General features: G+C 45.6%; 1 protein-coding gene across 2 annotated transcripts in view; it reads left to right on the forward strand.

Annotated features, from left to right (window-relative positions):
• The window catches only part of LOC144822121 (keratin, type I cytoskeletal 18-like), a 68,309-nt gene extending 41,311 nt beyond the window's left edge, over window positions 1-26,998 (forward strand). Inside the window, exons 4-8 of one of the 2 annotated variants that reach the window (XM_078679254.1) lie at window positions 12,054-12,215; window positions 14,985-15,110; window positions 18,223-18,443; window positions 23,026-23,054; window positions 26,700-26,998. In XM_078679254.1, the coding sequence (XP_078535380.1) occupies window positions 12,054-12,215; window positions 14,985-15,110; window positions 18,223-18,443; window positions 23,026-23,054; window positions 26,700-26,797 (636 nt within the window). In that variant the 3' untranslated portion in view covers window positions 26,798-26,998. The remainder of the gene's footprint in view (window positions 1-12,053; window positions 12,216-14,984; window positions 15,111-18,222; window positions 18,444-23,025; window positions 23,055-26,699) is intronic. The other variant, XM_078679255.1, reaches the window with a different exon arrangement.
• Window positions 26,999-27,410: the final 412 nt, after the last annotated feature.

The raw sequence follows: 27,410 nt of genomic DNA on the forward strand, positions 1-27,410 counted from the left end.
AGCCTTAACCTGTAGTTGAGGGTTTGTGCCCCATATTTAATTGTGCTGTTTGATCTAAAGAGCATCACCCATGTTTGTCTGGTGTGTTTTACTTGCTCCCATTGTTTGATGACTTATTGTTGTTCATGGGTTGTTTCTCACAGGCTCTAGGGCTTCTTGATCTCTTGACTGCAAGCTTGAAGTTGTGTGTTAACATCAAAAAGTCTTGCGTGGCCTCCTTCTTACTACCAACGCCTCAGAGTATGCGGAAAGAAGGATGATTGTTGTGCCGCAGACTTTGTCCGTGGGGCACAGTGTGCATGTTGTTGTCTTCATTGTCCTTGTGGCTCCCTCACTGATGTTGTGTGATGAAGAGGTGAAGTTGAGACCCGTGAGGTCTGGCATTGGGTGTCACATCTGGTCACATCTGTGGCTCTGGAAGTCTGGCCCAGTAATGCTGCTCATGAACCGGCCCAGTTTGGGGGTGCTGGCATCCTGTGAGTTTCTCCTAACATCCCAACAAGAAGGCATCGGACAGACGGTCGGCCAAGATGACCTTGTAGGACATATGGGACAGAGCAGAAAACTAGACAGATGGGGCGGCAAACCGACCGTGACTCGGAAGTGATGTGTCAGCAAAACTCTGCTATTAAGACCACTTGAGGCGGCAGTATCTGCCAAAAACAGTGGGTTTCCAGTCAGCCCAGCTCTTGGGACCCCCATTTCACTAAGAGTTGGGGCTCCTCTTAGTCTATAAAAGCTGAGAATCAACCAGCTCAGCCAGCATCACTGGCAGTCCGCAGGGCTGACTGGCTTTAGAAGTTTCTCAGCATGTAAAACCCTACTATCGACCGCTGAGGTAGAAAACCCAATGGAACCCAGTCAATGAGACCAGTAACGCTCCATCTATTCCCAATGCCCACCACGACCACCACCTTTCAACAGAAGTATCACAACTCACAGGTTAAATGTGTAACCTCGTGGACTGGTGCACGTGCAAGTCAACCACAGTCCAGGACCCACCTCTGCGAAGGACCCAGAGGGAGGGAGGGGGGACATAGGGAGTAAAATAAGAAACAGGCAAGAAGCTGCAGGCAGGCATATCTCTCTCTCTCTCTCTCTCTCTCTCTCTCTCTCTCTCCCTCTTCCTCTCCCTCTGGAAGGGCTTGCTCTCTCTGTAGGACCAGTTCAAGATTTAAATACAAAAATTGGGAACAAAACCAAACCGCTGCATCCTTCCAATCTGGTGCCATAAATTCAATCAGAGGAAGAGGAAAATCTGGGGATTCCTTCAATTTCTAAATTGTCTGGCACATCTGGAGAAGGTTGTTCAGACTTTCCCAGTATCACATAAGACTCTGGTTGCCCTGCAGACCCACACTCCTGGTACTGGGAGAGGCAGAAAGCACTGGACCTCCCAGAGAGGTGTGTGCTCATCACTGGCTGAGGCTCTGGGCTTGGAATCATGTCTACACTACAGCTGGACCAGCACAAATGCACATCATAGCGGCACGCTGACGCAGAAGGGGCACCGGAACTATTCTAAACACCTCCATCACCAATTACATCACAGGAAGTGACATCAGAGGATGCGATGTCTCGGAAGATGGCGTAAGATATTTGTGCAATAAAAGTCCAAAGCAAATAGAAAAGGTATGAACAAAATATTACAAAACGTCACTAAGTAGTATCTCACTGATTGGTTAATGTCGCGAATCGGATAGCATATTCAATATTTGCTCATACTTTATAAAAAAACACAATGACTATATCAGGGAATACATTTAAAAGTCGTCTAGAAAATATAAACATCATATCCCAAACTTGGTTTTGATTTGATTTGAAAATGTATAGAGCACAACAGTCACCCAAGGGCATCAAGGCGCTAAACACTGGCTGTCCAGCAAAGGGCAAACTCTATACCCCTACAGCTGCCCCAGCAGAGGGAACAGATCGTATCTGAGGATCCTGCGACACACCATGATCCTGTCTTCTGGCCGCCCAAGCCTTCATGTGTGGACCTGGGCACCCTGGACGTGAGAGGTTGAGAGGGCGGGGCTCACCCAAGCTCTGCAGACAGACACTGCTGCTCGGAGTTTGTCCACACCGCCTCCCTTTCATCATGGCCACCTACACTGCCTGGAAGAGTGGTCACTGGGAGACAGGCAGCTCAACGGCCGTGCTGCCGACGTGGTCTCCCGGTGCTCAGTGGGCGGGTAGGTATCACAGACCCAAGGGTGATCTCTTCACTGCCTCCGGTGTAACTGGACAATACTGGGGCTAGATGTCTGGTGAAGGGTCTTGGTAAGGAATAGATCCACCAAACACTCACTCATGTTCGCTCTCAGAAGAGGACGGGAGTCAGTCAGGGCTGCAGCGGAAGCCGCTTTGATCCCCCCTATCTTCGGAGTGGCGGCCTGTGGTGGTTGCCCATGGCTTCACAGTGGTTGTAGGGCTGCCCACAGCCTCTCCTCACCGGTCAAGTGCAGAGTGCAGCTACGATCAGAGACCCCTGTGAGGGTCCGACCCACGCGGCACATGGTGCCGTCTACTGGGTGTGAGCGCTGAACCCCGCTTTGATGTGTGAGACTCACACAGGATGCGTGGGAGTGAGGCCTCTTCCTCTTTAAAGACACAAACACCTCAAGACTCCCCAAAGCAGGCGAAGGCATGATGGGTACTGTGGGTGAAGCTTGCATTGACGCCGGCCTTCTTGTCGCGAGAGGGACTGTGCATCCAGCGCGTCCCACGCAACACCTTTCAACATCCTAGCGCCTGGATCTTACATTCCAAAGGAGAAGTGTGGCTCACTGGTTAGAGGAGGCAGACCTGGAAGCAGAAGTCAGCCCGGGACCAGGGTTCAATTCCCGGCTCGGCGGGGTCTTGAGTCCTAAAATATCCATGGACTAGACAATTCTCGCTCCGGTGCCTACTCGATCCACGGGATCACACTCTGCGACTCTGGGCAATAGCTTGCTTAATCTCCACTACGGCCCCTCGTGGCGGGATGCCTGGCTTTCACCTTGCGGATACCCTGCCGGGGTTATCTCACAGGGGAATATCGGGACGGGTTCCCTAAGCAAGCGCTTAGAAACCGCTTGGTGATTTGCGCTATATAAATTCCTGTACATTTACATGTACATTTACACAAAGAGGAATAGTGCTGTTTGCCTCTTGAAAGGATCTTATTAGGAAATCCTCATGCCACAGAGATTATGTCCCCGTTCCAGTTTGTCCAATGTTTGCTTAGCAGGCGTGGGATCCCGGAGCAGTGGTTACAGAGGGCAGGAGTCCCGCGTGAGCTGAGAGAACCTCACTGGACCAGTTTAGTCATATTTTACAATGAGAACCCACCCCATTGTGCTGTTTGCTCAAAGTGTGACTTGGGGAGCAGCCAGAGAAGGTGGCACTTTTGTAGTTTGGGAACCACTGCCGTCTATGCCAGAGAGGCCCCGCCTTCTTCCGCTTCAGGACATCCTTGTTCAATAATTAAAGGGACAGCGCCCTGCCCATGTGATAGGAGGTCACAAAAGCAGAGCCAGAGAGAGTGCAGTGAGACACAGAAGTGGAACCTTGTGGCCATGGGGGTGCAGAAAAATGTGTGTATGTGTAAATGAGTAAAACAATAAACATACCCGGAAATTTGAATCATCTGACTAATGTTGAATCGTAATTATTAAGTAATAAAAATAAACTGCAAAAATACTGGACAAGTTGGGCCCTATTCACAGAACTAACTTAAGACAAAATCCTAAAATTACTACCATTTTGGTATTCACAGAAGGCACTTACTCATTTCGGTATTCACAGAAGTTAGGACACCTAACTTGAGGACTCCTAAATGCCTTCTGTGAATACCGAAAGTCTTAAAATTAGGATTTTTCTCAGTTTAGTAGTAGTAAAGTTAGGACTCCTAACTTTAAGACTCCTAAATGCCTTCTGTGAATACCGAAAGTCTTAAAAATTGGATTTTTCTCAGTTTACTACTCCTAACTTTACTACTCCTAAACTAAGAAAAATCCTAATTTTAAGACTTTCTGTATTCACAGAAGGCATTTAGGAGTCCTAACTTCTATGAATACCGAAATGAGTAAGTGCCTTCTGTGAATACCAAAATGGTAGTAAGTTTAAGATTTTGTCTTAAGTTAGTTCTGTGAATCGGGCCCGTTGAGTTCAGTAAAAATGTTTTCAAGGAGGCAGATTTGTAACATTTGCATAAAAGGCAATGCATCTGAGACGCCTTATCCTGTTTAGGAATATCATATAGCACATATATAGTTTCAATGAGGGTGATGCATTACAGCCGGAGCAACATATCGAACATGGGGTGTTGTACACTGACTACTACTACACCGAGTAGTGTACTGAATGTACAGTTCTAGAAACCATGTAAATGGGAAACTATTGTACTATGCAGTTATTTTATCAGATTATGTATACTTCCCATTAGAGACCCAGGAATAAACAGATTTTCTGAGGTCCATACAACGGTAAGGCGCCGATGCTGGGATTATAACACACTTCTCCAAATTCCAAGATGTGCGTCTTGGTCACATGGTCATCATAATGTTCTGTGGATCGCGATCTTCTGGCTGCCGGCGGTGGACGCTGTACGCGGAAGTTCAACCACGTCCCATGGGAGGCGCTGGGAAGTCCAGCTGCCATGTGAGGAGCTCAGTAAATTTAGGGGTTTTAGCACCTCCACCAGTCCTCACTCTTAACCTGGAGCCAGCGGCAGGGCCTGGTTTCATGCGGTGCAGGGCACAAGTCGTAAAAAAAGAAGTGGGGGGACGCTGTCACCGGAAGTGACGTCACGACAGGAAGTGACGTCACGAAAGGTGCCGAGCTCCTCGTCCCAGAGAGGCCAAAGAGTGAAGTCCAGCTGTTTGGCAGGGGGGATGGCGCCCCCCGGTAAAATAAGTGGGGGGACGTCGTCCACCCACGTGGTACCCCCGACTCGAGCCCTGATGCGGTGCTTGACGGCATTTAAGATCCAGCTTGCTGCTGTATTTAAGCGCTGTACTATAGGCCTTCATTTATTTATTTTTTATTGTGGTAGTAGAAGCCAACCTTTGTATTTTGTATTGTATGTATCAGCGATGAAGCAGCTTCCCCCAGATGTATCAAAGTGTGAATGATTTAATTTTGGCATCTAAAGCTTGATGAGAATTATGACCAACTCCATGTTTTTAACTTTTCTTTTATATATACTTGAATTTTAAGCTGCAAGATCATGGAACATGTGTGCCCTCATGGCATGTATGTGCGTCACATGGCACTTTGAAAAATGCAAAAATGTAAATTTTTCAAGGAATTCGCAACTGGTGGTAAATTGCGATTCCTTAAGGCCATTTAGCAAATTTTTTGCCTTCTTACATTGCATTTAAGGAATCGCAAAATTGGGATTCCTTAAATGCAATTGCAAAATAAGGAATCTCAAATTTTGCAATTCCTTATTTTGCATCGGGATTTCCTTCATACATATCATTTTGCGAATTCGCATTCGCAAAGGCCGAAATTCTGCGAATTGTGGCCTTTGCGAATGCGAATTTCAATGATACATATGGCCCATAGAAACATCAAAAACGAGGACAAATATAGCATTTCTCCTCATTTCGCCAGAGTAAGACAAGTGTATTTGGTCTTAGTTTTGGCGCTGTCCCATATTTATGCAAGCCTTGTAAATAGGGGACAGCATCAAAATCAATGGGTGTTGCGATGGAACGCCCACCACAACACCCATTGCCTGCCCCTTTCACGCTAAGTATAGCGTGGAAGTGGGCCTTATTTACAAGGCAGCATTAAGCCACATGGCTTAATTCTGCATTGTAAATAAGGCAAACCCCGTATCACCACCACAAAGTTGAAAAAAGTGATGTTCTGGTGGCGATAGGGACTTGTAAATATGCCCGATGGTTTAGTTGATCTGGCCACACCCTTTGTCCTCCACTCCTTGCACCTCGTAACAGTAGATGGTAAACACCACCGCAGTATACTGAATGCACCTGGAACTCAACAACACTTAGGCACAAGCGTCAGAGTTGCCACAAATCATATCCGCAAAACCCAGTCAAAAAGATGGGTCCCTGCTGTATGGATTTTCAAGTTATGGCCATTCAGATTTAAAGGAGCCTTCTCGGATATTGATGGAAAGGAAATATCACTGCAGCTTTCCTCCGAACCCAGTGCTACTCTGTGCACCCAACTCCACCACAACACTGTCAGTCCAAACCAGGGAGGCCTGTGAGCCTTAATCCTCTTTATAACACATCTTGGCCGCTCTCTACTCATTCTACAACAACACAATCCCCATCTCTGTTGATCTGGAAGATGCACACCCAACCACAGGATTGACGTTGTACAAACTAACGCCACATTTCCAGCAAATATATCAGGCCTCATTATTATGTCCACCCTAATTGAGCAGCCAATAAGGTTCCAAATAAAGTATTCGATTGGGCAAGTAAAAATGTGTCATAACATAACATGTATTTGTAAAGCGCACGTTCACCCAGAAGGGTATCTTGGCGATAATAACAGATGTTTATGACATTGACAAGAGAACAGGAATTTCACTGACGACCTACGTGATTCCCAGTAAATATTGCACACAAATATAGTATATCTTAAAGTCCACACAATTATTAAGCAATTGACCCTGTCTTATCACTAGCACATAAACATGAACACCACAGTTTTGTAGTCGCTGCACACCCCAGACAACTCACCTCTGGAATATGAAATGGCAAAGGGCCCAGAAATAGGAGAATGCCTCATCTTTCACTACAGATGAATTGATATCAGCTCCATTCAAAGCACAAGAAGCAAAAGCTGCTTCTCTTTCTTCTCCACAATCTCCCAGCTCTGAAGTTGCACCAATCCTTTGGGGGTGACATCCTTGGAGGGGCTGATGATATCACGACACTGCAGAAGCCATCAGCTGGCACTGCTCTATGCATGCTGCCACCCCTCTACACCCTCCTCAATATCTGGTGAGCATCTTTAATATTCCATGCATGTACCACGATGTCAACTTCAAAATACAATACGCAGGTTATCCCTTCAAAAGGTTTGTGCATCAACAACGGAACCTCTGCATTCACAGGGGGTATCTCGAGCACCCTATGATAGGAGTAGAATGACACAAATGTTATAAAAGATGTAAGTGGTCTAAACTCCAGATGAGGCTCACCTGGCATTAAATGAGAAGACGTTATAGACAATGGTGTCTCCCAAGCTGGTCAAGTTTTCTTTAATATTTTGACTGAGATACCCATCACCCACGTGTCCTGTATAATTTCCCTTAAGTTCACACACATACAAAGTTCTACTCCCACTTGGTTACCAATTCATTCAAAAATTTCCTTGCTGAGCAACACTTAATACAATCAAAAGATGCATGTACAACAAAAGTATATCAGTCCCAAATATCCCCGGTGGGGAGTTACTTCATTCGCAACACCAGGGTCTATTGTAATTGCAAGTAATAATTCTCAAGGTTTCTGAAGTCTCTGTATTCCTTGTGAAGAAAGTCACTTCATTTATCACACCAGTTCAAATTTGTAGTTACGTAGCATCAATTCAGTGTTTATTGTTAGTTATTCTTCCATCAGTCAATAATCGTACAGCCAACACATGTTTCGTCTGGCATTAAAGTCATGCCATTCGACTTCTTCAGGGCTGCAAGCCAAACAAATAACAATAAAAAAACTAGCTATAATCTATAACACCGAGATTACCAATTATTAGAAATTTTTAGGAATTGATCATTTTTATCACCACCTAAGTGTAAAAGAAAAGTCCCAAAATGTCAATCTAGTTGAAGGTTGTAGGGTAAATTTAGAAAATTGAAAATAAAAACACCATATAGAATGGTGCATACCCTGGTGTCAGACTTTTTCTTTGACACCAGGGTATGCACCATTCTATATGGTGTTTTTATTTTCAATTTTCTAAATTTACCCTACAACCTTCAACTAGATTGACATTTTGGGACTTTTCTTTTACACTTAGGTGGTGATAAAAATGATCAATTCCTAAAAATTTCTAATAATTGGTAATCTCGGTGTTATAGATTATAGCTAGTTTTTTTATTGTTATTTGTTTGGCTTGCAGCCCTGAAGAAGTCGAATGGCATGACTTTAATGCCAGACGAAACACGTGTTGGCTGTACGATTATTGACTGATGGAAGAATAACTAACAATAAACACTGAATTGATGCTACGTAACTACAAATTTGAACTGGTGTGATAAATGAAGTGACTTTCTTCACAAGGAATACAGAGACTTCAGAAACCTTGAGAATTATTACTTGCAATTACAATAGACCCTGGTGTTGCGAATGAAGTAACTCCCCACCGGGGATATTTGGGACTGATATACTTTTGTTGTACATGCATCTTTTGATTGTATTAAGTGTTGCACAGCAAGGAAATTTTTGAATCGTTTATCTTGGAAAAAAAAATTCTGGGTTGTATGGAAGATGGGTGACCTTCCATTCTTTGCTTAGAGACACACAGTGTTACTCAGAATTTGAACTAAGCCATACTTCTGTAGTGCGCCTATACTTACCTGGTCATCACAGTTTAGTCATGGTTACCAATTCAACTTGTCTAAGCCATTAGGAGGACTGTGTATAGTCTATCACTCCACCTTTAACCAGTCTATGCAGTCCTCTTTCAGTGTCTTTTTCAAGTTGGCCCTGGTTTCTCTTTGAATGTAACCAGATGAACCACACATTTAGTACAATTTGTGCACCCTCCTTCCGAACTATACCAACTTCAGAAATCTTTTCATATACATCGTCCACATTAAACAACTTCTTGATCAAAATGCCAGGTCCTAAAGCATTTGGGTCGAGCAGCAGCCCACTTCATACAGTATCTCTAACCCAACGACTTTGAACTTTTCACGGCTATATACACCTTCCAATTGTAGAAGAACGTTAAAACCTGATTATTATTAGGATCACATCAAACAGATCAGTAGGTGAATTTTGTTACCCACTCCCTGGTGGATATCAGACTCTTCGTAAAGTTAATACGCAACTGTTGACATTTGCTTCAAACCTGTCTGCACCCATGAGGGAACCTCAGTCAACTAAGAAGTCAACACCATAACCATCTGAAACACTGCACAGGGCTGCAGTGCCACATTCTTACCTTGCATTTGAGATACCAGTTTTAGAACATCCAGCGCCTGCACTTGTTTGACACTCAATTTAATACACAAACTTGAATGGTGATCTATGCTGTTATATAGGTGAAAAGGCTTTCTGAGCAGTGCATGCAGAACTAATTGGCAAAGGGTCATCATACATAGCCTTACCATCACCATTGGCTCCTTTCACATTTACATTGTTAGGCTTCATACTTCAGACATAGAACCCTCTTCTCTTCACTACACATACACTTTGCAAATCTACCTCCTCTGCCTTCCCAAATCACAGTCAGATACATAGTCAATCAACACCTTTGGCAATTGGCATGTCTTCGTTAAATATGAAGAATTAACACATGTTCTATTTAAAGTGCTTAGGTAAAAGTGCTACATGAATGACAGCAAGGTACCCCAACCCTTTTCACCCATTTTCTGTGGTTACGAAAATAACCTGATGACTCCATAACACCACATAAGAATTCAAACCATAATGATCTTGATGCATGTACAGAGACATTATGTACATATCCTTCCCACCCACTTCCTATCATCTCTAGGTTCTCTTAAATCTGCCAGTCTTGAACCCCTAGTCACTCCACCCCCATATTGTGCAGGAGCACCGCTTGTTTATGAAAATATGTAAATGGTTCACTTCCCGTGGCCTTCAGGTGTGTTTCACACGATTGATATCCTGGCCCAAATAGTTCCTCAAATTCGGACATACACATAGGAGGTTGTGACGCAGAGCAGAGCACAGCCAGTTCCTTACAATGTGAACATGTCAGTGGAGTGTGGACACGTCACTTGTGATTTGATCAGTGAACGCAATGGCCTCCAGGGCGGCAGGCGAGTAGCTGGGATCTTATCTCCCTAACTTCTTATCGATTACACCGGGGCATGCTCTGAGGGACCAGCTGAAAGGGCCTCATAGATGGAACCTCCTCCTGACCCTATTCACAGTCTCTCTTCCAAACTTCAGCAAGACACCCCTGGTTCCTCTCTCCTGGGCACTTTGAGGCAGACGGTGGGATGAAGAAAGCACTGAGAAAAGCTGGACAGAGAGCTGACCCTTGTTGATCCCTCCCCAATAAAGGGTTAAAAAGGGTTATGAAGAGAAAGGCGCATCCTATATTTGAACTGTGTCCCTCTCCACTCCCAAATGATGCTGTGTAGATGAAAAACATTTCACCGAAGCTGGCTCAGGCGGTCCAGTAGATCCCCTGGTCCACAGTGTCAAAAGCCATCTCCTCATCAAAGACCATTTGCACTGGTAGTCTGCCCTGATGCCCCACATCAAAGCTATTGCATGCCCCTGCTGCCTAGGGGGTGCAACCCTATGCGACAGTTTTCCCCTCAAATCACTGTCTTTCAGAAATTATGGATCAAAGAAGCCATTTCAACAAGATAGACCTGAAAAAGTCCCCTAATGTAAACGTAAAATAGCAAGTGTGCAACCACATGTGGCGTAGGCTGCCTTTGGACAAGAAAACACACAAGATGATGGACGGAATGTTGCACAATGGCAAAGCATTCACCCCCAGTCACAGATCTGGGTTTAATCCATAGTTATTTTGCTCACCAAGCCACCCCAGTTCAGACATGGCCATATGCAAATCAGTCTTGACCCTGTGCCTCATGGGAACAGTCCAGCCCGAACTGCCAAGTCATGTCTTCCAGGACCGGAATCAAGCATCCTAGGACCAGTTTCTGGCGATCAGCCGTCCACAACCAGGATAGCTTGACTCCAGTGGCATAGTGAGCACGGAACCCACGTCTGGGCATACCCACAGGGTCAAGGCTGATTTGCATATGGCCATGTCTGAACTGGGGTGGGCTGGAGTGCAAAAAAACGATGGATTTAGGCCGAGATCTCTGTACTAGGGTGAATGTATGACATAGTTCTGCATTCTGTCCATCAACTGTTGTTTTTTCATTTGCCTTTGGACAAGACAACAGGGAACAGATTAGTTAACCATTCTCAAAATATCATGGACTAAAATGGCACAACTTAGAACCTTCAGTCCTCAAAATTGGAAACCTTGTTATCAAACGTATTGTTGATCGCTGATTTTTAACTCCAAGAAGTACTTTCGCACATTATGTGTGCATCCTCCCAATGTACATCTACAACCACCACTCAACTGAATGAGTGGCACTACCAAGTGGCGAAAGGTGGCATATTTGCACAATATGAAACACATACAGTATTGATATTAAGATAGCAAGATGAGAATTCCCAGATGAAGATACCCAGGAGTGCACTGAGTTAAGTGTGTATGATATATTTAAATGAAGGCTATAACTTCACAGGTTGGTGACTCTGATTGGTTAGAGCCATGGGTTTTCATATTAGCATTTCCTGATGTGAGACTACCTCTACCCCAGCCCCACAACGTTTGAGAGTTACTAATCTGAAAAGAAATCTCCCATAGGCGAGTAGCCCACTAGTGCTCATTGCTGAATTCGTAGAGGAGCGCAAATGGACCTATAAGCCATTCACGGATTACTAATTTCGGAAGCGGAAATTTGAGTTGTTCTGAAGTTATGTATTGCAGAGTTGGCGAATAAGCACATCGGGCACTTAGTTGTTAAGAGGATACTCATTGCTGAGTTGGTAGATGAGCACAACTGGACGTTTGAGCAGTTCTGAGATTACTCATGGCAGAGGTGGTACATGTAAACAACTGTAGGGTTGGGTTGTTCAGGAGTTACTTATTGTAGAGTTTGTAGATGAGCTTAAATGGACATTTGATTCTCTTCTGAGGTTACTCATTTCATAGTTGGGAGATGAGCGTAACTGGATGCTTGAGCATATAAGGGGCCACTTGTGCACCTGTAGATGTTTGTGGTTTAGAACGTATCTAATACTATTGACATATATACGGTGGCCATTTTCTCCCATCCCTTTCTGCAGGAAGTGGAGGCTCTCATGGAATTGATCTCAAAGAGCAACGTAACCGTGGTGGATGCTCCCAAGAAAGCAGACCTGAACACAGCCATTGCAGAGATCCGCATACAATATGAGAAGCTGGCCGAGGAGAACAAGGCCAAGGCAGAGAACATTTACAAAGACAAGGTGAGGAGAGCACACATTTGTGTCTTGTACATTTGTGAGGGTGGGTGGGGAAAAGATATTTTAAAAATATCCCCCAAAAGAACAGATTAATAACCAAAGCATAAAGATACAGTACTTGGTCTCTGCTCTGTGGGAGGAAACAGAAGACAAAAAGGAGGGACAAAGAGAGAGATTGACCGCTAAGAAGCATGGATTTATATAGAATACTGAAACAAACAAAAGAAAAGGAGTGGACCGGCTGTAATCCCATAAAGAAATATATACAAAGTATACACAACAGGTCTCGATAACTCGACCTAAAGAATGAGAATTGACCAGACAAAAAAAATCTGGCACTGACCTGGCATTCAGCCATGCCAACAATGTATCTGTCTCACTGGTCAATGAACTGCAGATACAGATCTACCCACCAGCCAGTCAGGAATCTATAATTTTGGATGGCTGGTAACTTCTTGCCACCATCTACATGAGTCTCTAGGTACAGTATTATACAACAGAGTTATTTAGCAGCTTTATGTCCTTTAAACCCAACTTTAGTTTAAAAAAGTGCCAACGATTGCATTGGCCCATTGAGGTAGCTGCTTCTGATGAGTCTTCTCCAGGAAGTGTAAAACATCTTTAATAGGTGATGACTTGTCAGCTATATCGGGACATTATACTCCAGATCAAAAGAAATTAAAATGGTCCTGGTCTTAGGGCACCTACCAGCATGATCTGGGTTTTGTTAGATCAAAGGTCTCCAACCTTTTCTGTAAGAAGGGCAACTATTGATCAACAAAAGTCGTCCTATGCTACTGATAATATCAGTGTTCTAATAGTGTCCAGATCAGATAAGATTACATTAGTGCTCACCCCATACAAGATTACCTCAGTGCATTAAGCACGTTTCTAGCAGTAATGTACATCGGCTTTTCCAATTTGAAATGCCTCTACATGGGTAATAGTCAGTCATAGCTGAAATGCCCAGGCACAAAGGTAATAATGCTTCTCATTTTGCATGATTTTTCACTCAAATCAGGTTTGAATATATTTTGGAAATCTGTTTTCACCTGAACTCTGAAAATACACACATTTGTGTCTTGAATGCATGCTTTTTAATTTTGGAATACATATATTAATGCTACCAAACTAAGCTTCTAATTTAGAAGGCTGGGCTGTACAAAAAAGATCTACTTCCGGTAGGTGGGGAGCTAATAACGGCTCCCGAGCTACTTGAGGTAGGTGGTTAGACAAATGTGTTTGAACAAATTGGTCTCAGACAGGATGCTTGGCTGTCTTTTTCTCATTTAGTGGTGATGGGGTCTGTAAAAAAAACCTTTCTGTGGGGAAGCTGTTGAAAGATCCTCCATATTAAGTTTGATATTTGCTGAATAAAAATCCCACTTTTTTTTTTACTCCTGAAAACAATTAAGTGCTGACAGATTGCCACTGCAGCAGGCCATGGCCATAGCAGAGATGCAGTCACAGTTTCAGTGCACAGCCACTGTGTCATGAGCACTAGTGCATGGAAGGATATGGTGTCCCTGGCCATTGTTTGAACTGTGAAATAGTACAATAACAAGGGTTCGGAAGGCAGGTCAGCCCTCGGGCCCGGTGCAACTGCACCTCCTGCCCAAATCTAATCTACGCCCCAGGTCAGTTTTTTCCCTCAGTGAAAGCGACGTAGGATTTAAATACGGTGGCCACCGCAGCTGGGCTGTTCGAGGCAGTGCCTCGTACACCACGGCTGTTTGATGGCCATTCTCCCAAAGACTAAGCAGCATATTATCAAGAGCGGCGTTAAAATTATCACCGGTTTAGCGGCAGAAAACTGCAGCTAAAGCGGCGATAATGGGCTTGATAATATGTCCTGGAAAATTCCAATAGAAGCCCAGGTTCACACCAGAACATCGACTTCTATTGGAATTCTCAAGGGCATACTATCAAGCCCATTATCGCCGCTTTAGCTGCAGTTTTCTGCCGCTAAACCGGCGATAATTTTAACGCCGCTCTTGATAATATGCCCCTAAGTTAGGTCCTTAGTCGCTCTTATCCTGGAGAGAGTAGGACATTCCCCCGTCTGTCACTGCACAGCCAGCCCCTTCCAGACACTAAGGAGCACACAGGCTTGTATGAACTGTGCCTAGCAGGGGTAGCCCTGGATCATACATGAGTCTCAGAGACATGAAACTTCACAGATGGGGGTCCTGCCAAGACCCCCAGATCTCTGTACACACCGGAGAGGATGTTCATTGAAGCAAGGTGGGGGCACATGGTATTCAGACACTTATCCGGATTCCCCAAGAGCTTTGAAAACTTTATCTTACTATTTGGCTGAAAACTGACAACAGACTGAAGCTGTACACTTTGTGAACTTCACACTGCTCCCCTCAGGGCATTGCTGTGTGGTGTCTGGCACCCGGACCTCGGAAGCTTTTTTCCGGTCCAGGGAAGACATGGCTTGGCAGTTCGGGCTGGACTGTTCCCATGAGGCACAGGGTCAGACTGATTTGCATATGGCCATGTCTGAACTGGGGTGGCGGAGTGAGCTAAAGAATGATGATGGATTGAACCCAGATCAGTGACTGGGGGTGAATGTTTGCAATGTTCAACACTCCGTCCATCATCCCCTTTGGTTTAGCAGTGGGTCTTGCACTGACATTCTTCTAGATCACATTGTATGGTATTTTATATCACCCTAAAGGATGTGAGCTTTAGGCTCTGTTGACAAACAAAAATGAAGTAAAAAATGAAATGAAGTCAATTTAAATGTTTTCTTTCTCTTCTCAGTTCGACAGCATGTCGCAGGACGTGAACAGGAACACGCAGGCGCTAGAGCAGGCCAAGAGCGAGGTGAACGAACTCCGCCGGCAGCTCCAGGGTCTGCAGGTGGATCGCCAGACCCTCCAGAAGACGGTAAGATATGGTCAAGGGCTAGAGGTGACATGTACACAGGAGGTAGAACACAGTAAGAGACACTCGAGGGCCACAGGTGACATGTACACAGGAGGTAGAAGACAGTAAGAGACACACGAGAGCCAGAGGTGACATGTACACAGGAGGTAGAAGGCGGTAAGAGATACTCGAGGGTCATTCGTGGCATGTACACAGGAGGTAGAAGATAGTAAGAGATGCTCAAGGGTCATTAGTGACATGTACACAGGAGGTAGAAGACGGTAAGAGAAACTCGAGGGCCACAGGTGACATGTACACAGGAGGTAGAAGATGGTAAAATATGCTCGAGGGCCACAGGTGACATGTACATAGGAGGTAGAAGGTGGTAGGAGATGCTCGAGGGCCACAGGTGACATGTACATAGGAGGTAGAAGGTGGTAGGAGATGCTCGAGGGCCACAGGTGACATGTACACAGGAGGTAGAAGACGGTAAGATATGCTCGAGGGCCGCAGGTAACATGTACACAGGAGGTAGAAGATGGTAAAATATGCTCGAGGGCCACAGGTGACATGTACATAGGAGGTAGAAGGTGGTAGGAGATGCTCGAGGGCCACAGGTGACATGTACACAGGAGGTAGAAGGTGGTAAGAGACTTGAGGGCCAGAGGCGACATGTACACGTGAGGTAGAAGGCAGTAGGAGATGCTCAAGGGCCAGAGGCGACATGTACACGTGAGGTAGAAGGCAGTTGGAGATGCTCAAGGGCCAGAGGCGACATGTACACGTGAGGTTGAAGGCAGTAGGAGATGCTCGAGGGCCAGAGGTGACATGTACACGTGAGGTAGAAGGTGGTAGGAGATGCTCGAGGGCCAGAGGTGCCATGTACACAGGAGGTAGAAGATGGTAAGAGACACTCGAGGGCCAGAGGTGACATGTACACAGGAGGTAGAAGATGGTAAGAGACACACGAGAGCCAGAGGCGACATGTACATAGGAGGTAGAAGATGGTAAGATATGCTCGAGGGCCAGAGGCGACATGTACATAGGAGGTAGAAGACGGTAAGAGAAACTCGAGGGCCAGAGACGACATGTATATAGGAGGTAGAAGACGGTAAGATATGCTCGAGGGCCAGAGGCGACATGTACATAGGAGGTAGAAGACGGTAAGAGAAACTCGAGGGCCAGAGGCGACATGTACATAGGAGGTAGAAGACGGTAAGAGAAACTCGAGGGCCAGAGGCGACATGTATATAGGAGGTAGAAGACGGTAAGATATGCTCGAGGGCCAGAGGCGACATGTACATAGGAGGTAGAAGACGGTAAGAGAAACTCGAGGGCCAGAGATGACATGTACACAGGAGGTAGAAGACGGTAAGATATGCTCGAGGACCACAGGTGACATGTACACAGGAGTTAGAAGATGGTAAGACACACGTAAGAGCCACAGGTGACATGTACACAGGAGGCAGAAGACGGTAAGATATGCTTGAGGGCCAGAGGTGACATGTACAGAGGAGGTAGAAGATGGTAAAATATGCTCGAGGGCCACAGGTGCCATGTACACGTGAGGTAGAAGGCAGTAGGAGATGCTCGAGGGCCAGAGGCGACATGTACACGTGAGGTAGAAGGCAGTAGGAGATGCTCGAGGGCCAGAAGCGAAATGTACATGTGAGGTAGAAGGAGGTAAGAGACACTCGAGGGCCAGAGATGACATGTACACAGGAGGTAGAAGGCGGTAAGAGACACTCGAGGGCCAGAGGCGACATGTACACAGGAGGTATAAGGCGGTAAGAGACTCGAGGGCCAGATGCGACATGTACATAGGAGGTAGAAAGCGGTAGGAGATGCTTGAGGGCCAGAGATGACATGTACACGTGAGGTAGAAGGTGGTAGGAGATGCTCGAGGGCCAGAGGTGACATGTACACAGGCGGTAGAAGGTGGTAAGAGACTCGAGGGCCAGAGGCGACATGTACACGTGAGGTAGAAGGTGGTAGGAGATGCTCTGGGGCCAGACGTGACATGTACACAGGAGGTAGAAGGTGGTAAGAGACTTGAGGGCCAGAGGCGACATGTACAATTGAGGTAGAAGGCAGTAGGAGATGCTCAAGGGCCAGAGGCGACATGTACACGTGAGGTAGAAGGTGGTAGGAGATGCCCGAGGGCCAGAGGCGACATGTACACGTGAGGTAGAAGGTGGTAGGAGATGCTCTGGGGCCAGACGTGACATGTACACAGGAGGTAGAAGGTGGTAAGAGACTCGAGGGCCAGAGGCGACATGTACACGTGAGGTAGAAGGCAGTAGGAGATGCTCAAGGGCCAGAGGCGACATGTACACGTGAGGTAGAAGGTGGTAGGAGATGCTCGAGGGCCAGAGGCGACATGTACACAGGAGGTAGAAGGTGGTAAGAGACTCGAGGGCCAGAGGCGACATGTACACGTGAGGTAGAAGGCAGTAGGAGATGCTCAAGGGCCAGAGGCGACATGTACACGTGAGGTAGAAGGCAGTAGGAGATGCTCAAGGGCCAGAGGCGACATGTACACGTGAGGTAGAAGGTGGTAGGAGATGCCCGAGGGCCAGAGGCGACATGTACACGTGAGGTAGAAGGTGGTAGGAGATGCTCTGGGGCCAGACGTGACATGTACACAGGAGGTAGAAGGTGGTAAGAGACTTGAGGGCCAGAGGCGACATGTACACGTGAGGTAGAAGGCAGTAGGAGATGCTCAAGGGCCAGAGGCGACATGTACACGTGAGGTAGAAGGCAGTAGGAGATGCTCAAGGGCCAGAGGCGACATGTACACAGGAGGTAGAAGGTGGTAGGAGATGCTCGAGGGCCAGAGGCGACATGTTCACAGGAGGTAGAAGGGGGTAAGAGACACTTTAGGGCCAGAGACGACATGTACACAGGAGGTAGAGATTCACACGCTCGATTTAGAGTAGGGAGAAGCGCTGGGTTTACATTGGCTCGGCTAGCATAAACTGCTGATCTGGCAGCCCGTCTGTCTCTCTGCCACCAGGTCATGTGACGACCTCCCAACCTATTTGGACCATCACTCATTTTCCCTACGTGGGACCACCATGCATTGCACTGTGTTATTTGGTTTACATTTCTTACCACTCTCTGCCTCCCAAAGGTCGACTCTCTGGAGCACAGCTTGAGGGACACCGAGGACCAGTATGGTCGCGACATGGCTCAGCTCAACCAGGTCCTCCACCGGCTTCAAGATGAGCTGGGGGCGTGTCGGGCGGACATTGCGCGCCAGGTGCGGGAATACGAGGTATTGCTCGACCTGAAAACCAAGCTGGAGAATGAGATCAACCACTACCGGCAACTCCTGGAAGGGGCTATCGACAGGTAACCGCCTAGAATGAGTCCTAGCCCCATCCAAGCTTTCTGGCTCCTTCTGCCATTATCACTTGTCCTGCTGCCACCAGCAGGCAACCTCCATCTAACATAGGAGCCAATGCACCACCACTCCCGTGTCCTTCGCTTATATTGGATACTATCACCTTTAGGTTTAGCCGAATGTACTGACGAACAACCCACCTATCAATTGCCTATTACTCACCTGATTGCTTAATTGATCAAAAATCACTCCTGCATGCTCATATTTTTTAAAGATTGCTTCTGCATGCATTTTATGCTTGTTTGCTTTGTTTGTTATATTTTTTTTGTGTGGTTTATGTTGCCTTTCTGGTGTTTCTGTTTTGTGAGGGTTTACCTGGGTGAATTATATAGGAGATGGTGTGACACGTTTGCCACTTCAATACATTTTACATGGTGTTGACTAGACAGATTAGTCAAGGAGTCCTTTCCACGGCTCTCTATATGCCAAGACCCTTTGACCTAATTCAATAGCCCTTAATTATATCTATTTTCAGAAGTTAATGTGTCATTACCCATTTAGGGCCCTGCCCACCATGTGGCCGTTCCACTGGCTTTGAAACACAGCGTTGAGTTTCCAATAGGCCACTTAGATATTTCTGAGTGCGGGGCTAGCCAAAGAGTGAAGCATATGTTTTTTCTCGTCATTTGCCCTAAATATTAGTCTAGTAATTGCATGTAGCCTTAAAACAATTCTGACCCTACTAATGGGGAGAGGCTAGCTCAAGTTGAGCTTTAAAACTGCAACAGATGGGACTCTTGGTAAACAGTGGCCTTAGCAATCCGCTCTAAGAAGCGTAAGGCCCCAAATTGAGTGGTGGGCCACAGATTCTGCATGAAGGGGATTGCATGTATAATGTATATATATATTTTTCTGTAAGTAACAAGGACCCCTGGTAACTAATTTAGTTCTTGGGACAGGGTAATAAACACAATGGAAAATATCTTTCCCAAGCAACTTTACAAACACAATTGTAGTCAGGAATGTAAACAAGTAAAAGAGTTCAACAAAAGGGAAGGAATTAAAATGTACAACAATCTAAACTAATATTATAAAGACAGAGCCCTAACCTTTGAGGCGGGTAATCTCAGTAACCACAGCACCAACCACAACACCCAATACAGCATTGGAAAGGGCAGTTGCAGCAGAAGGACATAGGCTATACAGATGGCCACCATATACATTTGAAAGGTAAAAGAACCTTGCCAGCAAAGTAGTCCCTTGTCGGCGTGTGCGTGGGCGGGGCGCGGCATGATGACAACAAAAAGCGTTCCTTAAACGTGTGTGTTGTGCTGGGGGCATGTGCTGGGGGAGTGACAAAGGCTGGGGGCGTGACAAAGGCTGGGGGCGTGTGCTAGGGGCGTGACAAAAATGGGCGCGGCAATTGCGCAATTGCACGAGAGCAAGGGGCAAGACAAACGACAATGGGCGCGGCAATTGCGGAATTGCACGTGAGCAAGGGGCGTGGCCAATGGGCGCAGAAATGCACGGGAGCAAGAGCGTTCAATGGGCGTCTGAGTTCAGCTAGAGGCGCGCCAATTGCACAATTGCGCGGGAGCAAGGGCCGTGACAAACGACAATGGGCGCGCCAATTGCGGAATTGCACGGGAGCAAGGGCTGCGGACAATGGGCGCGGGATTCTGCCGCCAACAATCGCTCCACATTCCTAAATTATGATGTCAATCGTGCACCTGGGCGTATGCGTTCAATGGGCGCCTGCGTTCAGCTGGAGGCGTGGTAAGTAACCATTCGCTCTACTCACTTGTGGGCCTGCACGTTGTGCTGGGGGCGTGGCACACATACTGGGGCCGAATGCATTGTGTGCCTTGTGCTGGGTGCGTGTCAAACAGACTGGGGCCCAATGCCGTCGGTGCTTTACTAAATTGCAGTTACATTCCTGCCTTCACGTCATGTGGGTCCTAAAAAAATAATAATACCGGGAAATAACTTTCAAGAGTCACATAATTCGCATTGTAATACGGTCACCGCTGGACCCGGGGCCTCAAGCGGGGGCACACGCCACTGAGCGTGCCTGCGGGGACAATAACTGCAGCGTCTCCTGCACGCTGTTACTCAACTCTCTGCATAAACGAATTTACACACGGCGCACACCATCAACCAGGGCTGAAGCCGGCCTCAAGCGGCGGCTGACGCGACTAAGCGGCCCTGCTGGCACACTAACCTGCAAACTGACTGCACTTTCCCACACGTGCAGCGACTCTAGCGCGACCTGTCACCCACTCAACTCTTCATACCCGGACAACGTTGGGACAGGCTGCTAGTCTTCAATAAAATTCATTATAATAAAACAGAAAGCATTTCAGAAATATAAACATTTCATTAGTTAAAAATAAAATGATGGCAGAAATTGGTTCTTCGACACGCGTTTCGACACGCAAGGTGTTTTCATCAGAAAAAGCCAATCAATTACTTGTCATTAATTACACGTATCGTTGATGAAAAAATAATAATGTTTCACACATCCGAGACCTTAGTACTTGATGGAAAGGCCACGTTTTACAATGCTTTTTTTGATAGAGATCGCAGATTATTTTCGGCTGATCTTGGTTTTAGAAAACACAAGGATTCTGCCGCCAACAATCGCTCCACATTCCTAAATTATGATGTCAATCGTGCACCTGGGCGTATGCGTTCAATGGGCGCCTGCGTTCAGCTGGAGGCGTGGTAAGTAACCATTCGATCTACTCACTTGTGGGCCTGCACGTTGTGCTGGGGGCGTGGCACACATACTGGGGCCGAATGCATTGTGTGCCTTGTGCTGGGTGCGTGTCAAACAGACTGGGGCCCAATGCCGTCGGTCCTTTACTAAATTGCAGTTACATTCCTGCCTTCACGTCATGTGGGTCCTAAAAAAATAATAATACCGGGAAATAACTTTCAAGAGTCACATAATTCGCATTGTAATACGGTCACCGCTGGACCCGGGGCCTCAAGCGGGGGCACACGCCACTGAGCGTGCCTGCGGGGACAATAACTGCAGCGTCTCCTGCACGCTGTTACTCAACTCTCTGCATAAACGAATTTACACACGGCGCACACCATCAACCAGGGCTGAAGCCGGCCTCAAGCGGCGGCTGACGCGACTAAGCGGCCCTGCTGGCACACTAACCTTCAAACTGACTGCACTTTCCCACACGTGCAGCGACTCTAGCGCGACCTGTCACCCACTCAACTCTTCATACCCGGACAACGTTGGGACAGGCTGCTAGTCTTCAATAAAATTCATTATAATAAAACAGAAAGCATTTCAGAAATATAAACATTTCATTAGTTAAAAATAAAATGATGGCAGAAATTGGTTCTTCGACACGCGTTTCGACACGCAAGGTGTTTTCATCAGAAAAAGCCAATCAATTACTTGTCATTAATTACACGTATCGTTGATGAAAAAATAATAATGTTTCACACATCCGAGACCTTAGTACTTGATGGAAAGGCCACGTTTTACAATGCTTTTTTTGATAGAGATCGCAGATTATTTTCGGCTGATCTTGGTTTTAGAAAACACAAGGATGGTTTTAAGAATGAAAATATTTAGATGCAGATTCTTAAGAAAGATATGGTTAACTGCGACCAAGCGGCATAGCCTACTTTGATCTTACACGAAATGCTACACTCAGTGAAAAACTTGCTTCGAGTTAGCCGTTTCCCAAAGGCGGGTGAAAAAGTCCGAGCGTGTCTGACTGGCGTGGATAAAGCGCGGTTTACAGTCCTGACTACAATTGTGTTTGTAAAGTTGCTTGGGAAAGATATTTTCCATTGTGATGTATATAAGTGGAGAAGTGTGGCTCACTGGTTAGAGGAGGCAGACCCTGAAGCAGAGGTCAGACCCGGGACCAGGGTTCAATTCCCGACACGGCAGGGTCTTGAGCCCAATTATCCACGGACTCGATAATTCTCGTTTCGGTGCCTACTCGAATCACGGGTTCACACTCTGCAGCTCTGGGCATCAGCTTGCTTAATCTCCACTACGGCCCCCACGCGGCGGGATGCCTGGCTTTCACCTTGGGGATGCCCAGTATGAGTATCTCACAGAGAAAAAGCCAGGACGGGTTCCCAAGGCAAGCGCCGAGATGCCTACGGGTAATCGAGCGCTATATAAGAACGCATAATAATAATAATAATATACATAGCCCGTGGTGGCTCAGTGCAGGGCTCTGTGCTGCACGGGGCTTTTAACACGTCTCTTGGCTTCCCCTGTGACAGGCGCCTATGGTGAGCAGAACTCAAAGGTGCGCAGTGATTGGGGTCCATCTGTCTGGCCACCCAACACCATTCATAGGACACTTCAACCCTGACCAAACAGAAGGGCGCACATGTGTGTACTTTTGAAATGTGGATGAAGCAGGGTCGATTTTGTAGGATAAGTCTTCATGCTCATCCCTTTCATGCACTTTCAGCTGATACCAGGCCATTGCAAGTTTACGTACCCAAATCCAATTCCTAGCTCGCCTAAAAATCCATAGGATCTTGATGTACAGGAGCAGGGGTTAAAAAAGCACAAATGCATTGCCATCTTTTGTGTTTCAGGGAGGAATCAAAGGCTGTGGTACACACGGGTAAGTATAAGTGTATTATTGTAGACTAGTGTAGGCTGTAGCTTAGCGTGGTGTGCTGTATGGTCTGTCTTGTAGAATCAAAGTGCTTCAATCATGTGATTATGCTGTAACCAATCGTAACCTAATTCTTCTTCTGGCCCAAGATGGCCGCCGCCTGTGCTCCGCTTTTACCTTCTGGTGTGTCGTCCACATGTTACTGATGGTGATCAGCCAGCGCTACTGTTATTGCTATTTTGTTCCGCTGGTGAGTATGTAAACGACCCGCAATGCTGGGAGCATCACAGATCTCTTTCCTCTGGTACGGGATGCTGTTTAGATTCACATGCTTTAGATAGCTACCACCATTACTGGTAGGTCCTAAACACTAAAAGTCAAAACCATTTAACCTTTCAACAACATTAGAATAAAACAAAAATGTATGTTTCTTCTATACCGATGTATATATATATGGTATGTCTGTCATGAAAACCTAACCAAAAGGCAGGAAAGCACTCTAGAGGGTTAAAGACAAGTGTAAAATCAATGAGTGATAGGAAAAGTAGCTTATTCGTGGACTGCAAATGCATTGTGATGTAGTGTTCTTCAAAGAGGCGCGTCTTCAACTCTTTCTTAAATTGGAGCGTCGTTGAGGCGGTCCTGATGGATACAGAGATGCTGTTCTAGATCTTGTGTGTAGAGATGGAAAAAGACTATGACTTTTAGGCTTCATGGTCTGCAGGCTGAGGGTGTCCTTTCTGCAGGTGTGCAAAGAACCACCAGATTATAGTGAGTGTGTCTGCGAAAAACGGAGGACGCTGGTCATGGTGGCAGTGTTAATGATATAGCTGGTTTTAAAGATTGAGCGGGCCACCAAGTGGAACCTATTTAGTTCCCTCAGGATGGGGGTGATGCGATCATATTTCTTCAGGCTTTGGATAAGACGTGGTGCGGTGTCTAGGTTGTCCTTGAGGAAGGGCAAGTATGGGGTTTGGGAGGTCATGGAGCAGGTCGCTACCACCATCCAGATGGAAGAGCACAAGGGCTTCACAGCAGCTCTGAAATCACTCTCTGGAAGAAATGGTGTCACTTTCTTAGCAGAGGGAGCAGCTACCAGGCTGTCTTTGTGTTTTTGGCAATGTGTTTCTTGAAGGTGCGGATGATGTCCCTGATGAATCCAAGTGACTATGCATTCAGTGATAGTTGACACATTCCAAGAGATGAGCAGGCTGTATCTTCTGTTGCTTGTTTGTAAAACTTCAAAAGCACATGGAAGGTATGGCACTTTAACCTCCAAGACAACTGAGTGCATAAATTACATCTGATTACTTCTGTACGAGTGACAGGAGTGGTTTCAGAAGCTAAGAAACGAAACTGCACCTCTATGTCTGGTTGTTGGTCTAGTGAAAGTTATTTTAGCGTGCAACATATAGAACATTGTTAAGGAGAAATTACCTGTTGGCTCCATAGTGTTTATGGTTCCATAGTCTTGTCAGTATATACACCATCTTAATTTTACTTTACTTTCCAAAGAAAGCTCTCTGGACTAGTACACTGGTCTTTGGCAAACTTTTCTACCTTGTTGCATGCTTCCTATCAGTCCAGCAGAGGCTTATAAATCTCTCTTCTTGTACTCAAGTGTATTGTTTCTTTCATTTCAAACATATGTTGAATATTCATCAACATTTGATATTCCAACACTGCTCTAAAGGTTGTTAGTGAACACTGCCCACCTCTAAGGCAAAGTCTACATTCCTTTTCCTAAATACCAGCAATCTATAGATGGCGATGATTACTGTTCAGCTAACCACCCTCACTAGACGTAGTGATGTCATGTCCTTCCAGCGCACGTGCAGCCTATGACACTTGAACTAGAAATAATGTATTATTTTTGATTTTTTTTTTCAGCAGAGGGGGTGAATTTAATTTTTCCTTTATTAAGGGACTTAAAATTCCCATCCAGAGTTTCTCCCATTAAAATAAAGGCATGCCCTTTGATGGCCAATGCTATATGGTCCTAGGCCTGGTCGCCTCCAGTGGAGAGTGGAGACATCTTGGCTGGGAACAGACCACCATCAATGGTCTCCCTCTCACTAAGAGTTTTTTTTTACTATCAATATTACAAATGTTCAGACTCTTGCATGTTTCTTATAAACCTTCTGCTGTTCCTGTCCACTTCTCTACCCACCTACATTCCAAGATAATTGGCAGTAGATAACCTCCTGTCAGCAGGACAACCCTGTTGTTATCTCCCAGGGAAGGTATTTCACACCTCATCCAGGGGTTAACTGCTGACCGTGGACTAAAAAGAGCCTATCAAAACTGAATTGATTCCTGTCCAGGCTTTTAGGAGGAAAGCAGATTTTAATAAAGTGATAGTTGCCACATTAATTATTAAAATTCTATGTCTGCCACTAATTTAGATGTTTGCTATAACAATGGTGCAATGATAAATTATGTAACGTCTCCCTTTTGTACATTATGCACCCTGTCTTGTGGGCTTCAAGGCACTACTAATAGGTGACTTACCTGATGTCCTCAACATGTCAAAGTAGTTTCATGATGTTAGGTCTGTCTGGATGTTTTCTACTCTGGGCTTGTACTAACACAAAAGGAGACAGAGGCAAATGTTAGAAATAAATATATACAAGTATCCATTTTAAAATGTACATTGCCGACCCTTTGGGATAGTAGGGCCCGATTGTAAATGCTTGAACTACAACCCCCAAAACGATTCTTCATTGTGTGGGTGATAAGTAACAAAATTGTTTTGGGATACATTATGTAAGATTTGCTCTACGCTCTGAAAGAGTGGAAAACCCCGACTTTGCTCCAGTCCATGCAACAGAAAGAATTTACACAAAAGGAGTCTATTTATTAGCAAAGAAAACCTAGAACATATTTATTCTTAATTTAAAGAAGGTAAACTGATTTTCCACTGATTTCCAGCAGACATCTTAAAAAATAGATCCTTACCTTGCAAATAGATCAAAAAGAGTGCAATATCAGAATGTTACTTTTTTTGCAAGGGTGCAATTCTCCTGTGACCAGATTTTGATTTGTTAAAATTGCTCTAGTATTTGCTGTCTTCTCACTCCTTTAGATACATTTTGAAATGTGTGTTCTATTCTCAAAGGACACGCGGACCCTTGAACTCGCTAAATAGTCTCTTTGGTGCAGACCCCTTGATTGCCATATGCTTTTCTACTCTCTCATTAAGCCCTCATTGTACCCTGCCCGCTAAGCCAAGGCATGAATATCCCTCTCGTGAATGAACCAAAAAAAGAGAATCTTATGTTCAACTGGTATAAAAGCTGTCAGCAGCTCTAGCACAGGACAGGGCAAGAGATTCTTCTTCATTCAAGATGGAAGACATTCAGCAAACCTCCACTTGAGCAGACTCCGCCCGTTGACCTGTTGACTCCCATTGTAGAGGGTTCACTATAAGTATCTGTTAACAGGGGTCTGTTGTGTGGAACAAAGTTGTAAAAGCAGATTTTATGAGAACCCCCTGGATTGTGCAGTGGAGTGGGAGGAAAGAGTAAAGAGTTCTAAGGGGTAAAGGGCACTGTAATCCCTGTAGAAAGAGGGTTGAACATTGGAGCATTGGCAAACAGGAAGGTCACCAGCTACATCCCATGTCTTAGTAAACCTTCTCGTGTTTTCTAGCCCCGACGACAAAGACCATTAGAAAGAAGGTGGTGACTGTCCAGGAGATTGTGAACGGCCAAGTAGTGTCAACCAGGTCGGAGGAGTACATCAACTGAAGATGCTACAGTCCACGTTGCATCTTACAGGTGTGACCTGATGGCCAGACCTGCTAAGTCTGTTGAGCGCTCATCATTCTATTACCCTTTTGGCTAGTCCTGTTGCATCAAAAGATTGTTTTTGCATTGTAACTTTTATTACTCCACTGTGTTTTGCTTAAACTTTTTCTTTTGTTGCGCAATAAAGTTGAAATTTGGTAACATGTCTTCTGAGTTGTTCATTGAAGAAAACATTTCAGACTTCCTGTAAAAGATCCATGTTGGTTAATCCAGTGCTTAAATTGTAAAAAAGTAAACATAGGGTCCGAAAACTTTTCCTAGAAGTCTATCATAAGCGCAGCCGAATAATGATGTCACCGAATATGAATACGGAATAAAAATGGCCGCCTAGTCTTCAGTCACCCCATATTTCTTCCTCCACCACCGTACACCTCCTGCCCCTTTATCTCATCCTTTCAGGCTTCGAATGATGACGTCACCGAATACCAAGGCTGCCTAGTCTTGAGTCGCCTCGTATCTCCTCCTCCTCCACCCTACACTTTGTCACCGAATAGAAGGCTGCCTAACCTTGAATCACCTCGTATCTCTTTCTCTACCACCCTTCACTTCCTGC

Source organism: Lissotriton helveticus, chromosome 3_1, assembly GCF_964261635.1.
Source record: "Lissotriton helveticus chromosome 3_1, aLisHel1.1, whole genome shotgun sequence".
NCBI classification, from domain to species: Eukaryota; Metazoa; Chordata; class Amphibia; order Caudata; family Salamandridae; genus Lissotriton; species Lissotriton helveticus.